At 40.3% G+C, this 22,535-nt stretch overlaps 1 protein-coding gene across 1 annotated transcript in view; it reads left to right on the top strand.

The window, feature by feature from the left end:
- utp6 (UTP6 small subunit processome component) overlaps positions 1 to 5,324 on the top strand; it is an 11,150-nt gene extending 5,826 nt beyond the window's left edge. The window contains exons 14-19 of the mRNA XM_024289824.2: positions 713 to 892; positions 2,497 to 2,577; positions 2,822 to 2,931; positions 3,182 to 3,248; positions 4,302 to 4,374; positions 4,468 to 5,324. Coding sequence (XP_024145592.1) covers positions 713 to 892; positions 2,497 to 2,577; positions 2,822 to 2,931; positions 3,182 to 3,248; positions 4,302 to 4,374; positions 4,468 to 4,622 — 666 coding nt within the window. The 3' untranslated portion in view covers positions 4,623 to 5,324. The remainder of the gene's footprint in view (positions 1 to 712; positions 893 to 2,496; positions 2,578 to 2,821; positions 2,932 to 3,181; positions 3,249 to 4,301; positions 4,375 to 4,467) is intronic.
- The last annotated feature ends 17,211 nt before the right edge of the window (positions 5,325 to 22,535 follow it).

The raw sequence follows: 22,535 nt of genomic DNA, 5'->3' as shown, positions 1-22,535 counted from the left end.
TTGAGAAAATCCTGATGCGGCCCGGCCTCAACTAGACGCCGCCTGTAGTGGCCCCCGGCTGATTTGAGTTTGAGACCCCTGGTTTAAATCATGCTGGACAAGAAAACTGGATGCTTGAAAATGCTCAGTCTAATAACGCAGCTACTGAAATGCTAGTTTACTGTTCATATTTGCCCATTTTGATAAATTCGGCAGATGAACTTGGAAATGAAAAAAAAAATGTCTACAAAAAGAACGTGTTCAGTCCCCACTCACATCCCATGTCTTTATGCGGTTCTCCGCGTGTGTCGAGCCAAAATCTTCACACATGTTGATGTTTGATAAATTTAAAATCTGCTACTCAGCCTTTACATTTGCATGGAAAAGAAACAAGCAAGCTTCTCCTGGATTTTCAGAATAAAAGACCCCAGTTTGTGCTAATCGTTAAAACCTGGTACTTTTATAATTTGAATTTATTATAAATACAAAAAGAATTGTAAGATGTGACTTTATTAGGAATCACATTAGCAAATGTTTCCGTCTGCTGTTTATTAGTTTATATTGTGACAGTTGCAGTCTAGTCACCTGTTCCTCTGCTGACCTGTAAATTCCACAGGAACAGAAGGTCACAGAACCCAAAGAAGGGAATTTTAAGCTAAAAAATGATCTACAAAGGAAGTAAAAAAAACTTTAAGTCGGATGGAAGATGATGTGATCTTCTCCATGTAACCAGCTGCAGATCCTGCTTTCATCTGGGGATGCTGAGGGAGCCGCCAGCGTTGCCATGGCAGCCACAGAGCGCTACCGCCAGTCGGTCACAATGTGGAGTTTGAGTCTGCAAACACTAATGGAGGTGGGAAGTGGAGACATGGCCAGGTTTTTCCAGGAGGCTCTCACACATGTCAACCCCAAGGTACACAAACACACACACATGTCCATGCACAGGTTTGCTCAACATTTAAGTCGTAAGTTTTAGAAGTCAGTTTCTAAGTCGGTGGACACTAAGTCTGTCTGTTGGTCATTGCCAAATTTTTAATAAATTAAAATAAACTTTTATAATTCTTGAAAATATAGTCAAAACTTGTCTGTGCTGCCCCTACAGGTTAAATCAAGGTATTACAGTTGAATTTTGTGATTGGTCAAACCGTGTAAGTTTCAGAAGTCTCACGTCACGTCAAGAAAAAGTTACAATTTTTACGCTTGTTTTACGGTCACCTATTTTTGACATCTGATTCCGTAACTGTGTCATCCTGACCCCCGCCGTCTATATTCATGACCACGCCAACAATTTTCAAAAAATCAGGCGGCAGCAGCTAATCTTGAAGATTCTGCTGATTCCTCTCCATTGCGGCGAGTTGTATTTGTGACCGTAGCATAAGCCTGCAGCAGCATAATTGCTCTCGTGGGAGAACGAAGGCTGCTGCATATGTGGGCCACCTCTTTGGCCCAGTTAGTATCTCCACCATCACACTCCTCTCCCTGTGTGTGAGCAGCGGTTCAAACTGAGCCGTGCAGTCTGACTGTGATTTCTGTGTCTCGGGCTTCGATGGCGGCGAGCAGAATAGCTGCTTGTTACTGGGTCGAGGGTTTCACAACATTGTGGCCCCGAGAGGCCGCTGCGTAAGGAGGATTACTGCTAATCACACAGGACTTTCCCCTCAGTGGAACCGTGAAGGAACAGAGCCCAGTCGGGTTTGTGTCCAACAAGCTCATATTTCCAAATGATGTTGCTGTACAAGAATGAAAAACATTCAGTTTAGAGCAGATGAAGGTGACACAAGCAGAATGGAAATCCCTGTTTGTAAAAAATGCTGGATGTGAAGATCAGAAGCAGATGGACGTACCTAACTTGACTTCTGATTTTAATCACTTTAGTATATTTGGATTTTCCTGAGGCTATTTGTATTTACGGGAGGCTTAAATGTTCTTATTAGAGTGGGTTTCTGTCTAACCTGTAACGGAATTGTTCAAATTAAAAGAAAAATGGAAGTGCACAACAGGTATGTTTTTTTAAGTAGGAAAACTTTTTTTTTTTTTTTTTTTTTTACAACAGATCAGCAATAAAATAAAACAAATAAAAGTCACGATATGTATCGTCTTATCACCCAGCATTACTACACAATTCTCATCTCTTGTTTAAACTCTCAAAGTTCAAACCTTCTTAGAAAAATAATTCCAGTTCTATTAGAATGAAAGCAAAGACCTGATTGAAGATTTTCGTAATTCTGGCAGGCTGAACACTTTCTTTTTTATTTTTTATTTAAAAAAATGCACCAAAAGGAATCCACAAAATAGCAAGATCAGGAATGTGGAATTACAATATAGCAAGAACCTACTGTTTCTTATTCATAAGTTTAAATAACTAAATAAAATAGGATGTTTACAGTCAAATCATGTTAAATCAGACATCAAATTGATGTTAGACTCACGATTGATTCAGTATTTTCTCAGGGACATTCAAACTTAACAAGAACTTGTTCATCTTTGTCCTCTTTTCGTTGACCTCTCCGCTGACAGGAAAGCCTGCCTCTGTGGCAGCTGCAGCTTCAGTGGAGCATGGCAACCCAAACTCCAGAAGAAACTGAAGCTATCTTCAAGGTAAGTTTCCCAAAAATATTAAGTCACAAGGTGGCGTTCATGAGCAGAGCTGTCAAAAGTTAGGACGAAGCTAAAGTAGGTAAATTTGAGCAACTTTGTCAAGTTAGTATCTGAATATTCTGAAAATGTTACCAAAGTGCAGCTGAATGACAAGAAAAACAAACGAAGAGGATCAAACAGTGTGACTCATGAAGCTCTTTGCATCAATGTGTCAGCCGTTTAAAGTTTGTGCTAATGTTTCCAGAGAGGTCTGCAGTCTGCAGTCCCCGCTATCGCCATGGAGATGAAAGACGGCTTTCTCAATTGGTCATACTCCACTGGAGGATACAAGAAAGCCAGGAAGACATTTAAGAGGTAGTAACAAATCCATATAGATGGATCCCCTAGAAACATTCTTCTGACCCAAGAAATAGTTCCTCTTTCTACCACTTGGGTCTGGACAAAAATGAATCAATCAAAATGTCTAAAGTGTGCTTCCAATTTGACTGTTGTGGGAACAAAAAGGGAACAAAAAGAGAGAAAAATATTTTGTAAATGTAGTTATTTTGGCCCAAAAATAATTAGTCCTCAGAATAAAAAACATTTTATTTCCTTTTCATTGAAGCTTGCAAGAAATCCGCCCCTTGTCCAAGGCCTTCTTCACCAGAATGATTGAGATTGAGAAGGAACAAGTAAGTACATTAACTCAGCATGCAAAAACTGCCTCGTAAAAATCTGTAATCTGTCATGCAGAATCTACTTTTTTGAGCTTTTAAGTCTATTATAATGTAATTCCTTACAAAAAACATCCCCAAAGTGATATTTTTCTGAGCATTCCTCTAAAACCTCGTGCTGTGAGGACTAGCCACTCCCAATCTATGAAAACGAGTGTGTTATCACATTGTGACATCACAAAGTAGGGAACAGTTCCTTCCTGGAAAAGTCTGCGCTGAAAAATTGAAACACTGCATCAATTAGCAAAGGTTTTGTAATTTGTTACATTTAAAATGATTAGTTTTCATCAAAATAAAATGTTGAGTTGATTGTTTCTGATTTATTTTTTTTCTGTAACAAATGGCAGCTTTTGTTAATTGATCTGCTGTCACACACACCCACTTTCTCAACAGAATTAGTGGCAAAATATTATATGCACATCCATCTTTGCAAAAAATTAGATGTTGTTTGTTTTTGTTGGGGAAACACAGACAGAGGCCAACTCCAGTATGATGTAATAAGCACCACCCACAAGGAGCGAAAGGCGGAGCCTCAGATATTTAGCCGCCTTACTTCTAAATAGAAAAACTGTTTTGTTTGGCAGCATTTACATACAGTATAGGATACATTTTATTTAGATCAAAATCTTTTGGGATATTCATAAGTGTATTTTTTTATATAAAATGACATCAAAGTAAAGAAATGTTTAGTTTATTTCTAACTTGTGCAATTTTGACAAGTTATATTTTTATGGAGAGTAAAATTCTGAAAGTTATTTAAGTTTATTTATTCTGGAATAATATTCCTGTCTTTTTTTCATATTTATGTCAAAAAGTTGCATTTTTAAAGTTTAAAAAAAATGTAGTTTTAATGTGTTCATTAAATGGTTATCTTGTTCCGTCCGCGACCTAAAGTGTATTTTGGATTTTTTTTCCCCGTTGTACGATTGAGTTAGACACCCCTGGTATCGGCCCTTTAAGGTGGTGTGTAGTTTTACTGCAGAGATGAGATGATCCACATTGTTTTTCCAGGAGACTCCTAAGATGAACTATCTGAGGGAATACTACGAGAGAGCGCTGCAGGAGTTTGGCACCTCGGATGATGGTAAATGGAGCTGAATGTGAAATGTAGCTTCCTCAAAAAACAAATCAAATGAATATTTGATCCCCAACACTCTCTACTTTTATTACCTTGTAGATCTGTGGCTGCAGTACATCCAGGAGGAGCTGAGCCCTCTTGGCCAGCCGGAGAACTGCGGGAAGATCCACTGGAGGGCCATGAAGTTCCTGGAAGGCGAAAGCGTGGAGAGATTCATTTCCAAATACACCCTGTTTCAGACCGGACACTTGTGAGGGAAGGCTGGTGCTGACCGCCCGGTATTACAGAAATGTGTGAAACGACCACATAACACGATGGAGGCGCGGGAGGAGTTTACAGCATGGAGAGCCGTTGGTTCACAGCTTGGGAAGTCTCGCACTAGGAGGCCATGATGACACGACTCAAGAAAAACTTCATTCATATAATTACAAAAAAATCTAACTAAATTGAATACGACAGTCTGAGTAAATAAAAACCATGAAAACATTTATATTTAGACAATAAAAGATTCTTGCTGTACCAGAAATGACTTTTTTCCCACATATTTTAACAAGTTGGTCGATTCACATATTTCTAAAGAGGAACAAAACATTTCCTCTATCTGCTTTTTGTCTGAGAGCTCTTTCAGAGTCGAGGAATCCTGATTTTTGCATAACAGAGTGAATAAATTTGTCATTTCAACTTTCGAGAGCCTGTTGAAGTTTGCCCCTCAAATGTCAGATTCTGAGCAGCTGTCATCCTTCCGGATCCATCAGGGTTCTGTTTGTGTCAAAAAGTGTTTTCCATTTTAACCGAACGGATTCTTCATGCATTTCCCTTCAGTTTTCCTGAACCAGTCAGCTGTAAACTGATAACCAATGTTCCGAACACTTAGTTCCAGTTTATTGAATTCCACGTTTGTTATTTTGAGAGTCCAAACATTGTTAATATTATCAAATTAAAGTTTTCTCTCCGTCTCTGCTTCCTCCTCTTTGATACAGTACAAATATTTAGGCAGAACCGAAATGTCTCAATTTATCAAAAAAAAAAAAAAAAAAGATTTAAAATCTCATTTTGAACCATTTTTTGGTATCAGGACTTAAATTCTTTAATGTTCTTACAGGACAAACATGAAGCACTGAGTGACAGCAGGTTTAGCTTAGAGCACATTTCATAAGGACACTTAAAATCGGTGCTTTTCTTTATGTTTTAACAGCAGCTGCACGTACAAATAGTACCATCTAACATGGAAAAGTTAGTGAAAATGAGGTTCTAGAAAATGCACATCAACCTTTAAAAATGGATCACAATTGGATGCTTTCTTATCTGAATAAGGAGGGAAATTAGCTCTAACTTGATACAAATGTATAGTTTAAAAACTGGACTTGCAAGAATCTGGCTGTAAGCACATAACTTCAGATGATGAAACGAAATGATGTGTTAAGGCAGAGAGTGTAACAGCAAATGTTTTCATTACAAATCCCTTTAGGAAGTCAGCCAAGCTGAAGGGCTTTTTTTTGTTTTTGTTTTTCTTCTCTGGGAATTGAGTTTCATGGGTGCACATGACGCTGGCAGGTCTTCTGCTTTGCTGAAGTGATGAGTGAAAAAGCCGGAGCTGCCGGAGCTTTTCTGCTTTCGTGTGAGCCTTCAGACCTGAGAAAATATTCAAATATCTTATATACACAGATTAATCTGAAAAAGGCTCTGAATCGCAACATATATTAGGGATCTAAAATCTTTTTATGATTTTTTCAAGCCCTAATAAATAAAAGGGATGTAATAATCATTTTGCTAAATTTGCCCTCCATGTTGCCCACTGCTTCCTCTCTCCTCTGCCAGCCTGGTCACAGCTGCACGTAAATTTATTAAAACATTTCTCAAAATGGCTGCTTTTCTGTTTGTTTTACCTCCGTAGCAACCATTTTATGTTTTGATCGCCTGGGGATGACAAGCAAGTCTATGTCATTTTTAGAAGAATCGGCTAAAGTAAACTTTTCCTTTTCCTTAGCAACAGGGTTGTTTTTTAGCCACGCCCACAATATTAATATAGTCATATCAAATCTTATATCATATAGCTTGAGCCAGGAATTCTTGTAAGAAATTTGCACAATATTCCAGTAATTGTGCAAGCAACAGGGGAACGCTACTCTAGCTAGCTCACCACATGAACGCCGTTCAAAATTGACGTCCAATTCCGACATTTTTTCCTAGGTAGCTTCCTAATGATGATAAAAGAGTTAAATTTATATTCCTAGAAGTTTAAATATGTACTTGATATTAAAGGTTTTTTGTTGTTGTTCAAGATGGCAGCTTCCTGAGGTTAAGAGTCAACAAAGTTTCAGTTGTGGTTGTAGATTGAAGATGGCGGCAAGTGTGGGGAATTTTATAAAGATGGTGGATAAAAATGTTCTTTTCCTGTATTGTTGGAAAATGGCTGCCTTATCCTTTGGATGTTCCCGACACGTGTGTGGATTTTAAAATAAATGAATCTTTTTGTGCCCTGTAACATTTTGGTCCCATTCTTTCTTTCTTTTTTCTTACAAATGTGTTCTTCAACTATTTTCTGTGAAGTCATCTTTTTTGGCGGTGGGTCCCTTCCATAGACAACACTGGACGAAGCGGGATGTGACGTCGCCCATAGAAAATGCTTCACGTCCGGCTCTCGGAAAATTAGGCCAAATTTTATGGATTTTTTTTTTGCATTTCGGGCATCACCATTCGGAGCCAGGCGGCGGTGATTGGTCCGAGTTGGTCTAAGTGACGTTTTTAGGGAAACTACAATTAACAGTCATGAGTAAGCTTGTTTAAAGTCCACTGAAAGGAGGCTGGGAAGAATCCGTCAAACGTTCAAGGCGGGGCCAGAGGGCACCACATGCTTTTACTGAGGCATCTGATTGGTCAGTTCGTAACTTCAATATCTTGCGATAAAGATAAAATATCATGAAAAAAATAGGATTTTAAAAAACGGCAAGAAAAAAACTATCACAGCAAGAATTGTAATTCTGACAAATAAAAATGACTAATAACTGTCTATTTCTCAGTAGAAGTCTATGGGATTTTGGCTTCCTATTTGGAACATGAGGGGGTGGGGTCCAGTGAGTCTACAGTCTATGGTCCCTTCACTATCTCAAAAATGTATTTACAGCTGCTACTAGGTGCGTGCAAATTTTGGTGAATTTTTGAGCATGTGGTGGGAGGAAAATTTGCACTCAATAAGAAAGAAGAATAACAAAAACAATCCAGGACAAAGTCATGAGTTAGGTGCTTTTTTAGGTATGTGTGGTTCGTTTTAGTATTTATATAATCAGGTTTGGCACTGCAATGATGTTTAAACAGTTTTGATCCCATTTTTGTTGTTTGATCTTTCCTACAACCTCTCTGGGAAACGGGACAATCTTCCATGCACCACAGGTGCTTTTCCTGTATCAACTTCCAGTTTCGTCCATCGTTGCTTTCCCAAAAACCCCTCTGGTGACTCCAGTCTTCTCAGTCGGCCCCTTCAGAGCTTCTTAAAGAGGATGTAGGTGAAGAGCGCCAGCACGCCGGCAGATAGCAGTCCTATCAGGAACTGATGGACGCTGATGACGTTCTCCAGTGTGTGGATGCGCTCCTCCATGGCGTTGGTGTGGATGTAGTCGTAGATGGAGGCCCCGATGCTCCACACCGCCCACACGGCATCCACCACCGCCTTCATGGTGGGAGAGACCATTGGAGCTGACTGGCCGCCACATCCGCTGCACTGCAGAGAGTCAAGAGGGGTGACACATTCCAGAAAAGAGAACGTGGGCAGATGACTCAGACGTCTCTTTTTGTGACTAAGCATTGGAGCAAATCATACTTCTTTAATTTTTTTGGTGCTGAGTTTTTAAAGCCGAATTAAACTAAAAATATGGTCCTAAAACAGGATTCTGGGAAAAAAGCATCCCCCCTATTTAGTAGTATCAGCTATTATTTGTCTATTTATCTTTGTCATAAACACCTTTAATTTAGTCAATTTTAGGTAAGAATCTATTAATTGAATTATTCTGACAAATTGACAGAAAAAATCCTCAACAGGAAGAAAAAAAATCCTATAAAACAGCATTTGACGTCTCAAACCCGCCATGTTTGGAGCAAACCAATCAATACGTCTTTAAAGAAGCACCTCTGCTTTGCAGACCACTCCGACATTACAGCTACCAAGCTTCCGGATCTTTCTCTTCACTTTCTTCAAGACTAAAACACCGATTAAAGAGGAGGTATGTCATTTGGAGAGTGGGAGGATATGAAGGAACTCAATCAACGACAAATGTGTGATGTTAGGAGGCGTCTGCTCTGGATGTCACACAAACCTACCAGAGCAAGCTGGGAGAATTGGATTAACCTTTTGAAGAAAGGGCATGCGTCTTATCTAAGACGTCAAAGCACGTAAAATATCAATAAAACAGACGCAATAGGAATGTTAAAGACATGAAGGAGCAAACACAAACAAGCTTTACACATTATAACCTAAAATCTGGCAGATTACAACTCCAACAGCTGTATTTTATCTAACTTTATTTCATGTTTAAATGCAGAGTAAAATACTAAAACTAAATAACTCTGTAGAGCACATGATGTTGCAGGTGATAAACAGTTTTCTGCACGTATTTGACGTGTTTTTGACAGGCTGCATATGGGAAGAACATAATCTTCGACCAAAAATAAGCTCTATACATCCATCTGGAATAAAACTCTGGAATAGTATGATTAAAAAGTTGCAGAAAAAGCAGAGATATAATCTAATTTTTATTTTCAGTACAGTAATGAGGAGGGGAATCCTTGTAGAGATATTGTTCTGAAATCTTTAATTATAAGATCTATAATTAAAATTGGCTATGTAAATGTAGTTATTTACCAAATAAATGACAAAATACTAAGTTGTGTCCTCATTTCTGTATTTAAAATTTCACTCTGATCATCTTTTGATTTATTTTTAGTGTCCCCAGTGATATTTTACTCATGATTATGTAGCTTTCAGCAAAAAAATAAAATAAAAAAAACTTGTTTCATTTTAAACAGTTTCTGCAGAGCAGCAGGAGTTAATCAGAAAACCACCTCTGATAAGTGTGTGGGACGTTTAGCATGGAGTAAGCCTTCCCTCTTTTCCCATCATCTCTTTGTTTACATTATCTCCATCTTTCTTTAAATCCATCCATCCATCCATCCATTTTCCTGACCGCTTTGTCCCTCTCGGGGTCGCGGGGGTGCCGGAGCCTACCCCGGCTACTGATGGGCGAAGGCGGGGTACACCCTGGACAGGTCGCCAGTCTGTCGCAGGGCCTCAATCACACACACATTCACTCTCACATTCACACCTAGGGGCAATTTAGAGTCACCAATGAACCTATGAAGCATGTTTTTGGACGGTGGGAGGAAGCCGGAGTCCCCGGTGAAAACCCACGCATGCACGGGGAGAATATGCAAACTCCACACAGAAAGGTCCCAGCCGGGATTCGAACCGGGGCCTTCTCGCTGTGAGGCAAGAGCGCTAACCACTGCGCCACCGTGCAGCCCCTTTCTTTAAATCATAAATGTTAAAGTTTCATTTCCAAAATAAGGGACAAATAGAAATTAAAGTGTTTATAGAAAAAGTTGACCTGGTAAAATAATTCCTGTTTTTATTAGTGTAAACATAAAAAAGTCAATCTTATTTTGAAATAGTTTTGTTTTCAATTATGTATATCATTTTTTCCATATCAGTACTCTCCTTACGTCAGAATATTTCCAACTGAAATCATCCAGTCTTGGCTTGTTTTCATTGCCTCATATTTTGTATTTCTCCACAGCTTAGTTACTTCCCACATCAATTACTGTAACGTCATTCTCAGTGGTTAACCAAGAGAACTCTGTTCACTTCACAATCGATTTTTATTTTTAAAATGTCTTCTGTATAGTGTCTTGAGTGTTTTTAAAGGAACTTTTTAGATAAACGAAAGCAGCTATTTACCCTTTTAATTTATCTTTTTTCCACTTATAATAAAGTATTTACAGTTAAAAGACAGTCATTAAAATGAAAATAAAAGTTTAATAAATATATAAATTTACTTTAAGATTTATGAATCGAATTGTCACAGAATTAAAACGTGTTGGGTTTTTTTCCCTAGAAGTTGGGAACTATTTTCTTGAACGCGTGGTGACGTCATCTCAGATTGAATTAACTAGACCCGCAGCTGATCGGGGTCCTCGCGCCCTGCCGCGGAAAGAACCGCAGACCTTCAGAGCCGCAGGTTCGAGTCTAAAGTTCCCCGTGAAATCCGGCTTTTTTCCTCCCCTACATCGCGGGAATGATGATGAATCGAGTGGAACAGGGATTTGAGCGGAGGACTTTATACGGTGATGACGAAGCCGGTGAGCAAAGGAGCCCAAACTCACCGACAGGCGTCCGCTGTTACCGCGCTGCTGCCGCGGAGGACGAACATCCGCCCTATCGGTGCCGGAGAGACGCGCGAGCCTGTTTATGGAAAGCCGGGCTGTTGCTGTCAAACACTGAGGCGGACATTGTTGTTGATTCTGAATGTGGGATGAGGAACCACTCTGCTTCCGGGGAAACCTTTCAAAATAAAGCCATTATACGCTCAAATTGTTATTTTTCATAAACATTTCTGTAAGTATGCGTATGACGAACTACCATAGTGACCCAAGTAAATATTAACAATTAATTGTGATATAAAAAATAAAATTTGAATATTTATTATGTAGAAAACTATGTAAATAGGTAACTAAAACTAATTAGGAACTACTTTTATGGTCCAAATTTTTAATGAAGTTTTTGAAACATCAAAATAACATAAAAAAGGAAATGTATGATGAAATAATTAGATGCTAACAAATTCCCGCAATCTAAAAGCAACAAAAGTAACTTTTTAATACTGTATCTTTATTTTTCAATATAAACAACATATTTTGCTAAAAAAAACAATTATTTTTAAACACATATTAAATAACTTCTAAAAGAAACTTAAGGCTTGGCTCTGCTGTGAGGAAATAGTATTTGGGAGTCTATTCTTTCCAGGAGCTAGCTTGGCCTCAGGAACTTCACCGGTGCCTCCCTGCTTGACACTCAGCAGTAAGGGGTTGAATTCGGGGGGTTGAACCACCAAATGGTTCCTGAGTGCAGCTGTGTCTGCAGCTCACCGCTCCCCCAGGGGATGAGTCAAATGCGAGGAACACATTTCACACACTGTGCTGCATGACAACTTTGGGACTTTAAATTTTAACAGTGCCCACCCAGACCAGGACAGCAGTTGGCTGTGAGGCTGCAATGAACTCCAGCAAGGGCAACAACCATTGCAACGACCCCATACCAAGCCAGCAAGCCCCGGCACAATACTTTGGTTATTTCTTAAAACCAATTCTTGGGTTTTTCATGTTGGGATATATATTTGGGTTACTTTTTGGAATAATAGTTTTTTGAGTTATAGTGGTTTCCTTTGAACCCATTTTATTTTTTCTGAGTTGAAATAATCCAGAAAAAGTTAGTCCCCTTTTAACCTCAGAGTTGGGTTAAAAGGAACCCAAGATGGTTTATTTTTTAACTATTTGAGTTTTTAGTGTGTTCTTTTAAATCTTTAAAAATCCTGCAAATCTTTGACACGTGAAAACAGTCCCACCACAGATTTGTGCGTATACTGAAGTTTCGTGTGTGTGTAAGTGATTAGTTGGTTATATTTAAAGATTTGTGTGTGTAATTAGTTTCAAGCAGTTGTCATTTTTATTCATGCATGTGTAAATTGTATTTTTTTGAATTTGCAATTTTGTATTTATGCACAAAATGTATTATATGAGTTACAAATCAATAATTAAAAACGCAAAGTCCAAAATTACGCACAAATCAAGAATTACGCACGCATAAATCGGGGCAATACTTATTTCCCCAAAAAGATGTGATAAAGCTGTTATTGTGCAAGACGGCCACCAGATGGCGCCGTAGACCAACGTGTTGCCCGTGAGACAGATAACGGGAGAGGTGTGATGAACCTGGGATGTGCGGAATCGATAAGGAGGAGGGGTAACACCTTGAGAGGGACGCAGACGCGCCGGCCGGGAGGCGCGCGGGGGGCCACGGCGGACCCCGCGCGACACGCACGGATGGGCGAGCCGACACTCCGCAGGAATGAGAGCAGTAACAGAGGCGCGCGCGCGCACATGCTCAGAAAGGAGTCTGTGGAGGGCTCTTTGGTCGTTTTCGAGTCCTCTCTCAGAGTAAATTGCGAACGCTGGGCCACTTCGCTGCGCCCCTGACGGAACCTATAATTGGAGAGGAGCGTGACGCGCTGAAAATAACCAGGTTAGCACTTAGTACCGGTCCATTTTGGGGAGGGCCCAACATGAGGGCGCAGCGACATAGATCACCTCCTTCCAGCTGTTTGGGAGTATCTTGCTCTTAATCTCGAGGCTGCTGCATGGCAGAGGCAGCAGCTTTTTTTCTCCTCTCGTCTCCGTCCGTCCATAACGGATACTGGGTCACGGATTGGAGGAGTGCGCATGGTGGTGGGGGGGTCTCACGGTAACAAACGCAGGAGGAGGAGGTGGGAAAGTGGCACAGGCGCGACACTGTTGCATGTTTTTTTTTCTCCTTGGATAGACGCTGAACGATGGGCCAGGCTGAGGGTGGTGGTGGTGGTGGGTGGGGGGGACTGTCCGACTTATTCCACAAGACAATTCGTCTCGCCCGCCCCCCTCCTCCCCCAAAGGGATATTCTTGCTCAATTTGGGATGCGGAGTGATCACATATTACCCGGGCGGCGGCGGTGCTGGAGCTGGTTTTCGGCTGCGGAGGACGAAGAAGTTTGAACTTGCAGATCTCGCGCAGGCGGAGGACACGCGGACCATCCAGACAGTCGGCGCATTTTTTTCTTCTTTTTTTTGCGCGCTTGCGCGGCGATGGCGACACCTGTCCCGGACGCAGGTAACCATTGCCCGGCAGTGACGGCTCACGCATGGAAGCGGGTATGTATTTGCATCCAAAATCGGTTCAGAGGATGTTTTCCACGCTGTCACCGGTGGTGGTGGGACATGTCATGATGGTGATGATGATGGTGAGTGCCAGAGGCTGGGTCTTTGCGGGCAAGGTGAGTCCTCCATTCATTCAACTGGCCTACAAAGTCCCAGTTTCTGACTCATGTGACCCCCAAGTCCAAGGAATGTGTTTCATTTGTATGTAAAGTGACAAAAAACTCAAATATTAGACATTTTAAATCAACGTTGACCACATTTTAAAAGTAAAAAAAAAGACGTTTTAACTGATATAAGTACTTTATAATGCAGCATATAAATAAAGTAGTTCAGATCTATCAAAAAATATAAACTATTATATATATAACAAGTTGCTGACATTACAAAGAGTAATAATAACTCATCTACACAAATATGCTTTTTTGCAAATGTGTTAATTTTAACTAAATATAAATCTGCAAAAAATATATTTGAATAGGTCTTAGAGTTTGCCATGCCATTTCTGTGCAAAAAAGTAAAGTTTTCTCATTTTTGGATCAATTGATTTTTTAAAACAAACAACATTATAAATATTTTTGTTGCTTTGTGAAAATCGATACCTCTTGCATGTTTAAAACTTAAACAAAAGTCACTTTAAAAAGTGTCAAAATCAGTTAAAACCAGAAAAAAAAGTCAGAGTGCCACACTGTTATAACAACCGTGTGTGTTAAGTGGGGAAGAGGTTGGATCCCTGTTTCTATATCTGTCCTGACCCTAGCATGCCGTACATACTTCACTAATGAATTCAGCATCCTGCCACTAGATGCTTTATGTAATTAATAGAGCGCAGGGCCATGGTGGCATCTCCATGCTGCAAGTGACACATAGGTAAGACATTCGCTGAAGCATGAGATTCTTATTTTAAAAATACCAGTGATTTTAAAACAGTCGTGCGAATGAACCGGATCCCCCTGTGACAGCACAATAGATGTGCACCCGCTTCACCGGCATGTCAGGCTTATTTATTTATTGAGGTGCTAATGAGGATAATCAGAAGTCATTTCAGGTGGCGTCTAACACATCAGCGGCAGATCGTTGGGTTTTACAGGCTATTACTTGTTGAGTCCACGCTGGTTTGAAGTTGCTGAAAAGTTGTCGGGTCTCTTGAAGCTCTAATTAAATTCCTGGAGACTGTAGGTAAAATTCCAGTTCGTGATACAGTATCGTACCTGTCCTGGGAAATCTGCTCGTGAGAAAATCACAGTGAGAGAACGCCGTCGTCTGTGGTAGGTTAGAGTTTGTCACCCGTGTCCTTAAACGTTGGTCCATTGGAGTGCAGAAAGAGTGAGAGAAAGTCCGGACAAGAGGGAGGTTTAGGTGCCCGTTTTGGGTGGCTATGGGGAGTTCTGGGACAGTTAGCTCTCAGAAAGAGCCAAGCCTCTCTCATACTGTGGTTGAAAAAGGTCTAGTCAGATGTTCTTCTCCTGCTGTTTCTCACACGTTTCATTAGCGTAGACCTACTTTAAATAGACATTTCCTGCAATTCCCAGGTGGTTCAGCTTTGGGTCAGTGGGTTTGGCTAGATTTTAAAGTGAACAGAATAATCAGCGAGTGTCACCATGTGCATCCTATAGAAAGCGTTCGCAGAGGGACTCTGTGTTTACCTTTTGTGTAAAAGCCAAACTCTAATGAACACATGGAGGGCTCCTTCTCGGAAATTCTGTTCTGAACTCCTTCAACTCCCTTTTAAAAAACGTCACTGCGAATCCCAATAAAACTCTGCCATTATAAATATACAATTCATAAATACTGGAAAGCGTGCATGGCTTTTATGAAATAAATGAACCAGCCTCCTTGGAAAGGTCACACAAAGCGGTCACTTCAGGTTGTTTCCTTTTTACCCGTTTACATACAGAAATGCTGCAGTTTGATCTCAAAAGTTTGGAATGAAGACACAAATATTAAGTTAGGCAGGAAGGGGGGGAGAAAGGCAGCAAGAAAAATGAGGGACTTTTAGGGGCAGCTGTGTTTTATTAACCCAGTCATAATGCCCCTAAAAATCCTTATTGCTCTTGCAATGGTCAACAAATCTCCTGTCAGGACATGCGGAGGATCTTTGAGCGATTCAAACCACAACTGTGTATAAAAGGTCTTTAACCTTAGTCATATCCCATTTAGACAAGTGCTTTTAGCTAAAAACATAGATATTAAAAACAACGATGAGCAACTTTGTATAAACTGCACAGATAAAATGAAAAGCATCTTTTTTTTTTTTTTTTACTAACACAGGCCTTCCTCTTTGATGTTATGTTCTGCCCGAGTCATGAGTTTAGCATGCAGGCGGGGAGGTCAGTGCGCTCCTCTTAAGTGCTTTATCATTTCTTTGGAGTAACAGTTTGGAAATCCAAAACAGGCGAAGAAACAAGAGAGTGAAAAGCAAATAAACGGTGGTGGGGCGGCAGTGATGAATGAAAGCAACAGAAAACGACAGATATGGAAGGCCTGCGATCCGGGCCTGGGTGTGGTGTGGCGGGCCGTCATGGCTGGAGAGCGGCTGGTGTGGAGCTCTCGATTTTGGTGAATGAGTCATGGAAGGGAGGTTGTTCTCTTGAGTTTCCCTTTGGGACGGCCGTTGCTGAAGGAAGGAAGAGTCCTCTTCTCAGACACCACTGGGTGGGGGGGTGGGAGAGGGTGTGAGGGAAAGTGTGGACGATGACTCAGGGCCATGAACCACATGGCGATGAAGAGGGGAGGGAGGAATTACTCATCAGAGCATGTGGAATCTCATACAGCTATCACAGGACTGACAGTGTGCTTCCCCTACGGCTCTGCTTCGCCACCGTCAGTCCTCGAGGCGGCGGCGAGCGCCGCTTGTACCAAACCCAGAACACCGGGGGGGAGAGCAGATGTGGTGGGGGCTCAGGAATGGGGTTTTTGAAATTCTTTCATATGAGCTGGGTCCCCTCCAGCTTGGCAGCGTGGGGAGTCTTGAGGCACAAATGAAGATAAATGAACTCTTTAACAAAGCAGAGTGCACTCCGCTTGTTTCAGTCACACAAGTTTCTCTCTCTCTTGTGACCGATGAATGCTTCTTTGAATTGCTGCTCCTTTATCTGGCTAAACATTTGAATTTGAACTGCGCGCTTTGCCGATAAGCACGGCTGAGCATCAAGGTGACCTTGCATGACCTGTCAGCGTAGAGCGGCTACTGTAGTTTTTATAAACGCTGGAGTGTGGGAGGTCAGGCAGGGTGCTTTAAACCCAGAATGAGGAGGGTTTGTTTTATCTTGTGTAAATACTGAGGTATTTTAAAAACAGGAGGTTCACCTCACTCATTATCTGCACATATTTGGGTTGTAACCCTTTACCTCCTTCATGTATAGCTCCTTTTCCAAACATACAAAAATATTATTTAGGGTGTATTCAGACTGGACCCATTTGGTTTGCTTAAAGTGAACGAGAGTTTCTTTACCCGATAATCCAGAACAAATTCTCAGTCTAAATACAGTCAAGCAAACTGCTATAGGATCAATCTTTACCATTTCCAATGAACTGAGCTCCGGTTCGCTCGGAGTTTCCTCACTCTGAATACATTCCATGCTCGGAGCGGAAAAACTCGACCAAAATGGCATTATGGGATATAAACAGAGCAACGATGAAAAACAGCAAAACATGTTGAAATGTGGTTTGATGAACGCAGGCTGAATAAAACAACTTTTAACGTGATACATTGTTTCTCACAGTTTTCTCTGCAATCTATAGGTCATAAATACTTACCTGCGTACCTTCAACCGTCTTGCAGCATGCCTCCACCGTACCAAAGTAGAAATAAAAATAGTTGTTCCTTATGTTGATACAATCAAAATTGGTCAAAGAAATATAAAGATTGAATTAGTAAACTATCCCAACAAGGATTACAAAGCACAGGACTTCCATCATTTCTCTCATTGCTTTGCCCCAACCTAATAATTCCTTCTATTCAAAACAGAGATATCTGGTTGTCTGAATACACGTCAAACGCAACGTTCAGGACTTGGTCCAGACCAACAAACTTTTCCAGTCTGAATTCCCCCTCAGTGTTTTTTTCCATTCACGCTGACGCTATGTTAAAGGGTAAACAAACCCTAGATCAACTTTTTTTTGGCTGCTGACCTCTATAAATGGGGCTTTAAAAGCCCCGTCTGTTGTTCATTAACATATTTTTGACAAATTAAAATAAATGTATTTAATTCCTGAAAACATAGTCAAAAACTGCCTGTCTGCTGCCCCCTACAGGTGGAAATAATGTATTGCAGTTGAATTTTGTGATTGGTCAACTGGTGTAAGTCCCAGAAGTTTCACATCATCATGCTCAGCAACTCTAGAATAAAAGCCCCGCCCATCTTTGATTCTGTTACTGTAACTCGGTCGCATTTTTCAAATCTGGGCTGAGAATGGAGTCTGCCTCTAACTGCCCTGTTTGGTTACCCTTCAAGAGGAGTTCTGAATTTAACAGTGTGTTGCAAAGTAGTACAATTCAACGTGAACCAGCTGGTTCTGATGTGGAGAAAAGTGGATATGCACCAACACATTACAAATATAAAATGTTGTAGAACGAGGCAAAGCCACTTTTTTCCATAAGAGAATCAACCGATTTATGTCCTGTGCATTAGCACTAATGTACAGTGCTGCATATCAGCTCAACACAGCTTTTCTCTGCTTCAGAATCTACTGGAATTTCATTAATTGTGTAAATGGTTGAGGAGTTAGTTGTTCAAAGAATGTAAACACAAGCTAAAGCTTCGGTGTAAAAAGGTTAAATGTCCAGAGGCCTTTTGCTCTTCTTCTGCATTTGCCAATATTGTCACAAATGTGAAATCAAAGTAAATTCTGCACTGGAAACGGCTTCATAAATAAATATTAACGGCACACATCGGGGGGGGGGTGTTTTAATGCTCCCTTTTTCTTTTTTTTGGCAGCTTGTCCTGCAGAATCGTGTGTAAATCCATCTCTGCAGTGATAAATGCGCCTGTGGAAGATAAAGTTGTGCAGAGTGATGGCGAGACGGAGAATACACACAGCCAACAGGGCAACCCACGAGTCATGTATTCTGGCTTCGACTCGTCTGCCTGAAATTCAGCCATCAAATCTGTGGATTTGCTGGCAATCAGTGGCGGTGAAAGATCATTTTATGATTAAAGGGTGAAATGAGTCAGCAGAAAGGGAAAAAAAAAACAACGCCAATTTTTTTCCTTTTTTACATGTCTATTCCACAACTATCCCACCAAGACATTTGGCATCCAACAATCTGGACACCTATGCAAGCATTTCTAGGAAAAAGGGGTGATGAGTATGGTGCAGTGGCGTGACTGGACAGGTAAAACTGGCACTCCCAGAACATAAGCTTTGGTTTTCCTATTAGCTGTGGCGGCAGCGACCAAGATCTTACAGTTTCCGTTAAGGTGTTGGCCAACATCTATCAGAACCGCTCAAATCCAGAGCAAACACTGCAGAACAAAGGGAGAAAATCTGGAGCAGACCATCCCTTGAGCGGAGCTCTCCAGCACCTCTCCTGACCCGCTTAGAGCAAATCAGCTGGTCATACTGCTATAGCTGGCGTAAGTAGAGAGATTCTCTCACTAATTATGTATAATAGTAGCTTTTTTAAAGAAGATCATGATTCTGACTCCTTTAAAATAGAGCAAAGCGTGCCATTGCAATATCAAAAAAGTGAAACTTTCTCCAGTTAGTTGAACCAATAACTTGTTACCAACAAGATAAGTACCAAGATCATCTATGTCAGTGTGGATGTTACTTATCTGTGTATCTATTTCAGTAGTGTAAATCTCCTGGATGCTCACACTGCAAAAATGGAATCATAAGAAAGTAAAAAGACCCTTGTTTCAAGAAAAATTGTCTTGCACGAAAAATAATTATATTAAGAAAGTTTTTCAAAAGCAAAATAATCTAAGTTTAAATATGTCGTTGTAATTATAGCATTTTTTTTCTCAAAGGGCCAAAGACATCCAAAATCAACTTTTTGAGTTTCCAAGTGTATTATCCTTTTCATTCCTCACTATGAACAACTCCAAAGCGATATTTTGATTCATCCACGCATTTCTGAGCATTTCTCTAAAAATCTGCGTTTTGAGCACCAGCCCCTAACAACTTACAAAAAATGAGCAGATTCTCACGAGCTGATGTCACAAAGTGAGAACAGCCTCTTTCAGGAAGAGTACGCTGCTAGAACTGCCTCCAGGCTAGGGGTTGGCACCCTTTCACAGTAAAATAGTCATTTGGGCTCGTTTTCTACTGATCAAAACCTAGAAGGAGCTGCAAAGTTTTACTTTAGCCTTTAAGAAATTTGGATTTGCATTCATTACCTTCTTTTTTTTAAGAACAAACATGAATTATGTCTTTGTTTTGGCATGAACAAAATCAAAAATATAAAAACAAACTAGCATCTCTCGAAATGTGATATTTCTTTTTTTTAAGTTTGACAGAAGCTCAAATAACTTATTTTAACCATTGTTGTGCAGCATAAGATAAGATGTGTTTTTAACTCACAACAGATCAAACTTTTTCCAAAGTTTTGCTTTGCATATAAAACCTGTGTATTCTGGAGGTAGCTCTTAGCAAACAAGACGTCTTCAGGTCAACAGGGATCAAAAAACCTTCATAGTTTGCTATCTATGTCCACCTCAGCAATCAATTTATAAATTTAACCTACCAAAATTTAATAAATGCTAAATTAGTAATCCTTACTTTAAAAAACTACTATTATTGTATTTTTCTTCAGCCAGAGAGCCACCATGAAGAGATAGAAAGAGCCACATGTGGCTCTGGAACACCAATACCCAATTTCTCCACTCAGCTAGCAGTGTTCACCCGCTAGCTTCGCTGCTCAGCTAACGATACTCAATCACTACAACCAGTGTAGCGATGGCTAGGGCTACTAAGAATGACTTATTTTTAAAGGGGCCTGTTTTTATAGTACAGGAGCTGCAGAGGAGCTGCCCACAACCCTCCATGAAAGATGCATCTATGCGTTTACATTAAAACAATATTTTGACTGTCTGGTTAAAAAGTCTGTGGTCAAAAACTGTTACACCTCTGTAAAGGAAAGAAAATCTTCCTTTGATAACTAAAAAAAATCCTCAACTGACACAAATATTAAAAATTAACATTAAATTAAATTAACTGAAGAAAATTAGATGTAATTTTTTTTTTAATCTTTGAAAAGTAACGATGCAGGTGTGGACAAAAATGAAAACATTCTCCATTTTTAAAGGGTGATGACAGTTACAGAACCACAGAAAGAGAAGGAGATAATTGATTGGAAAAGGAGATTAGAAAGGAAATCGCTGAGAGGTCTGTTAAAAGTCTGTCGGATGATTTCCAGGCAGCTTGATGTTTGTGTGACAACAGCTGCACCTATTATTCAGAATCTTAAGGTTCACTAGACTGCTGCCAACCTCCCTGGATGTGGCTGATACATCGAGGCGACGGTAACACGAATCATAACAAGAACAACCTTTAGTGACGTTTAAGGTGAACTCTAAGGTCGAGGTGCATAAGTCTCAGACAATACCATCAGGATGGAGATGATCGAAAAGGAAACCGGCTGAAAGCAAATCAGAAGAGAAGAGACTAAAAATTTCTGCAGAAAAATCTTTCTGGAGGGAAATGCTCTCCCCGATGTCCAGTAGCTCTGTCTCAGCTGCAGGTCACAGGTCGCTAGTGATGACTGAAACCAAAAAGGCCAAAAACATAGAAATCCAAAGATAAAAAACACATTGGACCTGAAGTGTTCTTCAATGAGCTCTGATCTAAATCCTATGGAGACGTTTCTTCACAAGTTTCTGCTGACAGTTACAGAAATCACCTACCTTAGAGTGAATCGCTGAAAGTATTTTATTTATTACTATTTTACTATTGTAGGTTTTTCTTGCATGAATCGAGCGGTACTAACAATTTGTCCATATGTTTGAAAAGTGTGAATAAGACCGAGTGGCATGCTGCAGGACATAAAAGAACAGAGCTGCAAACTAGTCACAGTAGGATGGACTTAAATGTCAAAACTTCAAGTGTGGGAGGCAGTTGTGTCCGTCTCTGTCTTTCCAGGCACATACCAAAAATCTTTAGGCTCTAAAACGGAGTGCGCAGACATTTTACACAGACAGGTTGTGTATGGTTTTTATGTCTGCTTACATCAACTTGCAGGCTGCGTTCAGGTCATCCATGCGTCATCACCTGCTGTTTACATTAGTGATTATGTTTGAGTTTGCTCATGGACTCGTGGAATGATGAGGCTTGAATTGTGAGAGAAAGGGGGAAAAAGTGGTACTGGCTGGACTGATGATGAACTCTATCTAAAATGTTTTATTGCCATTTTTTTTTATAAACCAAAACTGCATGATTTGCTAAAATCATTCTATAAGGAACAGCATACGTGCTCATGTTTGTAAAAAAAAAAAAGAACAAACAAAACAAAACAAAAGATGGTGAAAAAACGGATTGTTTGTTTTAGCAGAGGGATCAACTTGCCAAAGATGTGGATCCACAAGCAAAGCTCACCAAACCAACCTGCAGCGGTGAGTGTTTCATCTGCCAAACCCCTTCAGCATTCAAACTGGAGAGGAGGTTCCTTTTCTTCTCACATTTCGCCGCTCTTTTGTCCTACACCCAACTGACAGCCGGCTTTTTTGGAATAGAATCTTTCTGATCGTATGTTTTAAATCCATCTGTTGACGGGACATAAGCCACTTAATGGTTAGATGTATGAATGTGTAGTGAAAGCAAAACTGCACGAAATAAACTGTTAAGTTAAAAGGTGGTTTTTGAGCAATATTAAAGGACCCCTCCGTTAAAAACTGTGTTTTTAACATGTTTTTGTGGCATTTTTCCAATTATGGAATATTAATTAAGCTCAAAATTGCATTTCAAAGTATTTCTTTATTTAAATAGTTGTGAACCAGGTGAAGACGAAATTTTTTTTTTGAAAAAGACTATTTGTGATAGTGTTGTTGTGCGATTAATTAATCGTGATGTTGTTCACTTTCGGCTTATCCCTTTCGGGGTCGCCACAGCGTAACAGCACCCACTGTTTCGCATAAGTGATTTGGCAGAGTTTTTACGCCGGATGCTCTTCCTGACACAACCCTGCACTTGAGGGGCACAGGGACCCAGTTAGGCAGCAGCGTCAAGGGTCTTGCCTAAGGACCCAATCTGGGTGGGGAACAGTGGACAACCCT

Source organism: Oryzias melastigma, linkage group LG1 (assembly GCF_002922805.2).
Source record: "Oryzias melastigma strain HK-1 linkage group LG1, ASM292280v2, whole genome shotgun sequence".
NCBI classification, from domain to species: domain Eukaryota; kingdom Metazoa; phylum Chordata; class Actinopteri; order Beloniformes; family Adrianichthyidae; genus Oryzias; species Oryzias melastigma.
Note: the sequence above shows the minus strand (reverse complement) of the source record. Positions and strands in the feature narration are given on the sequence as shown.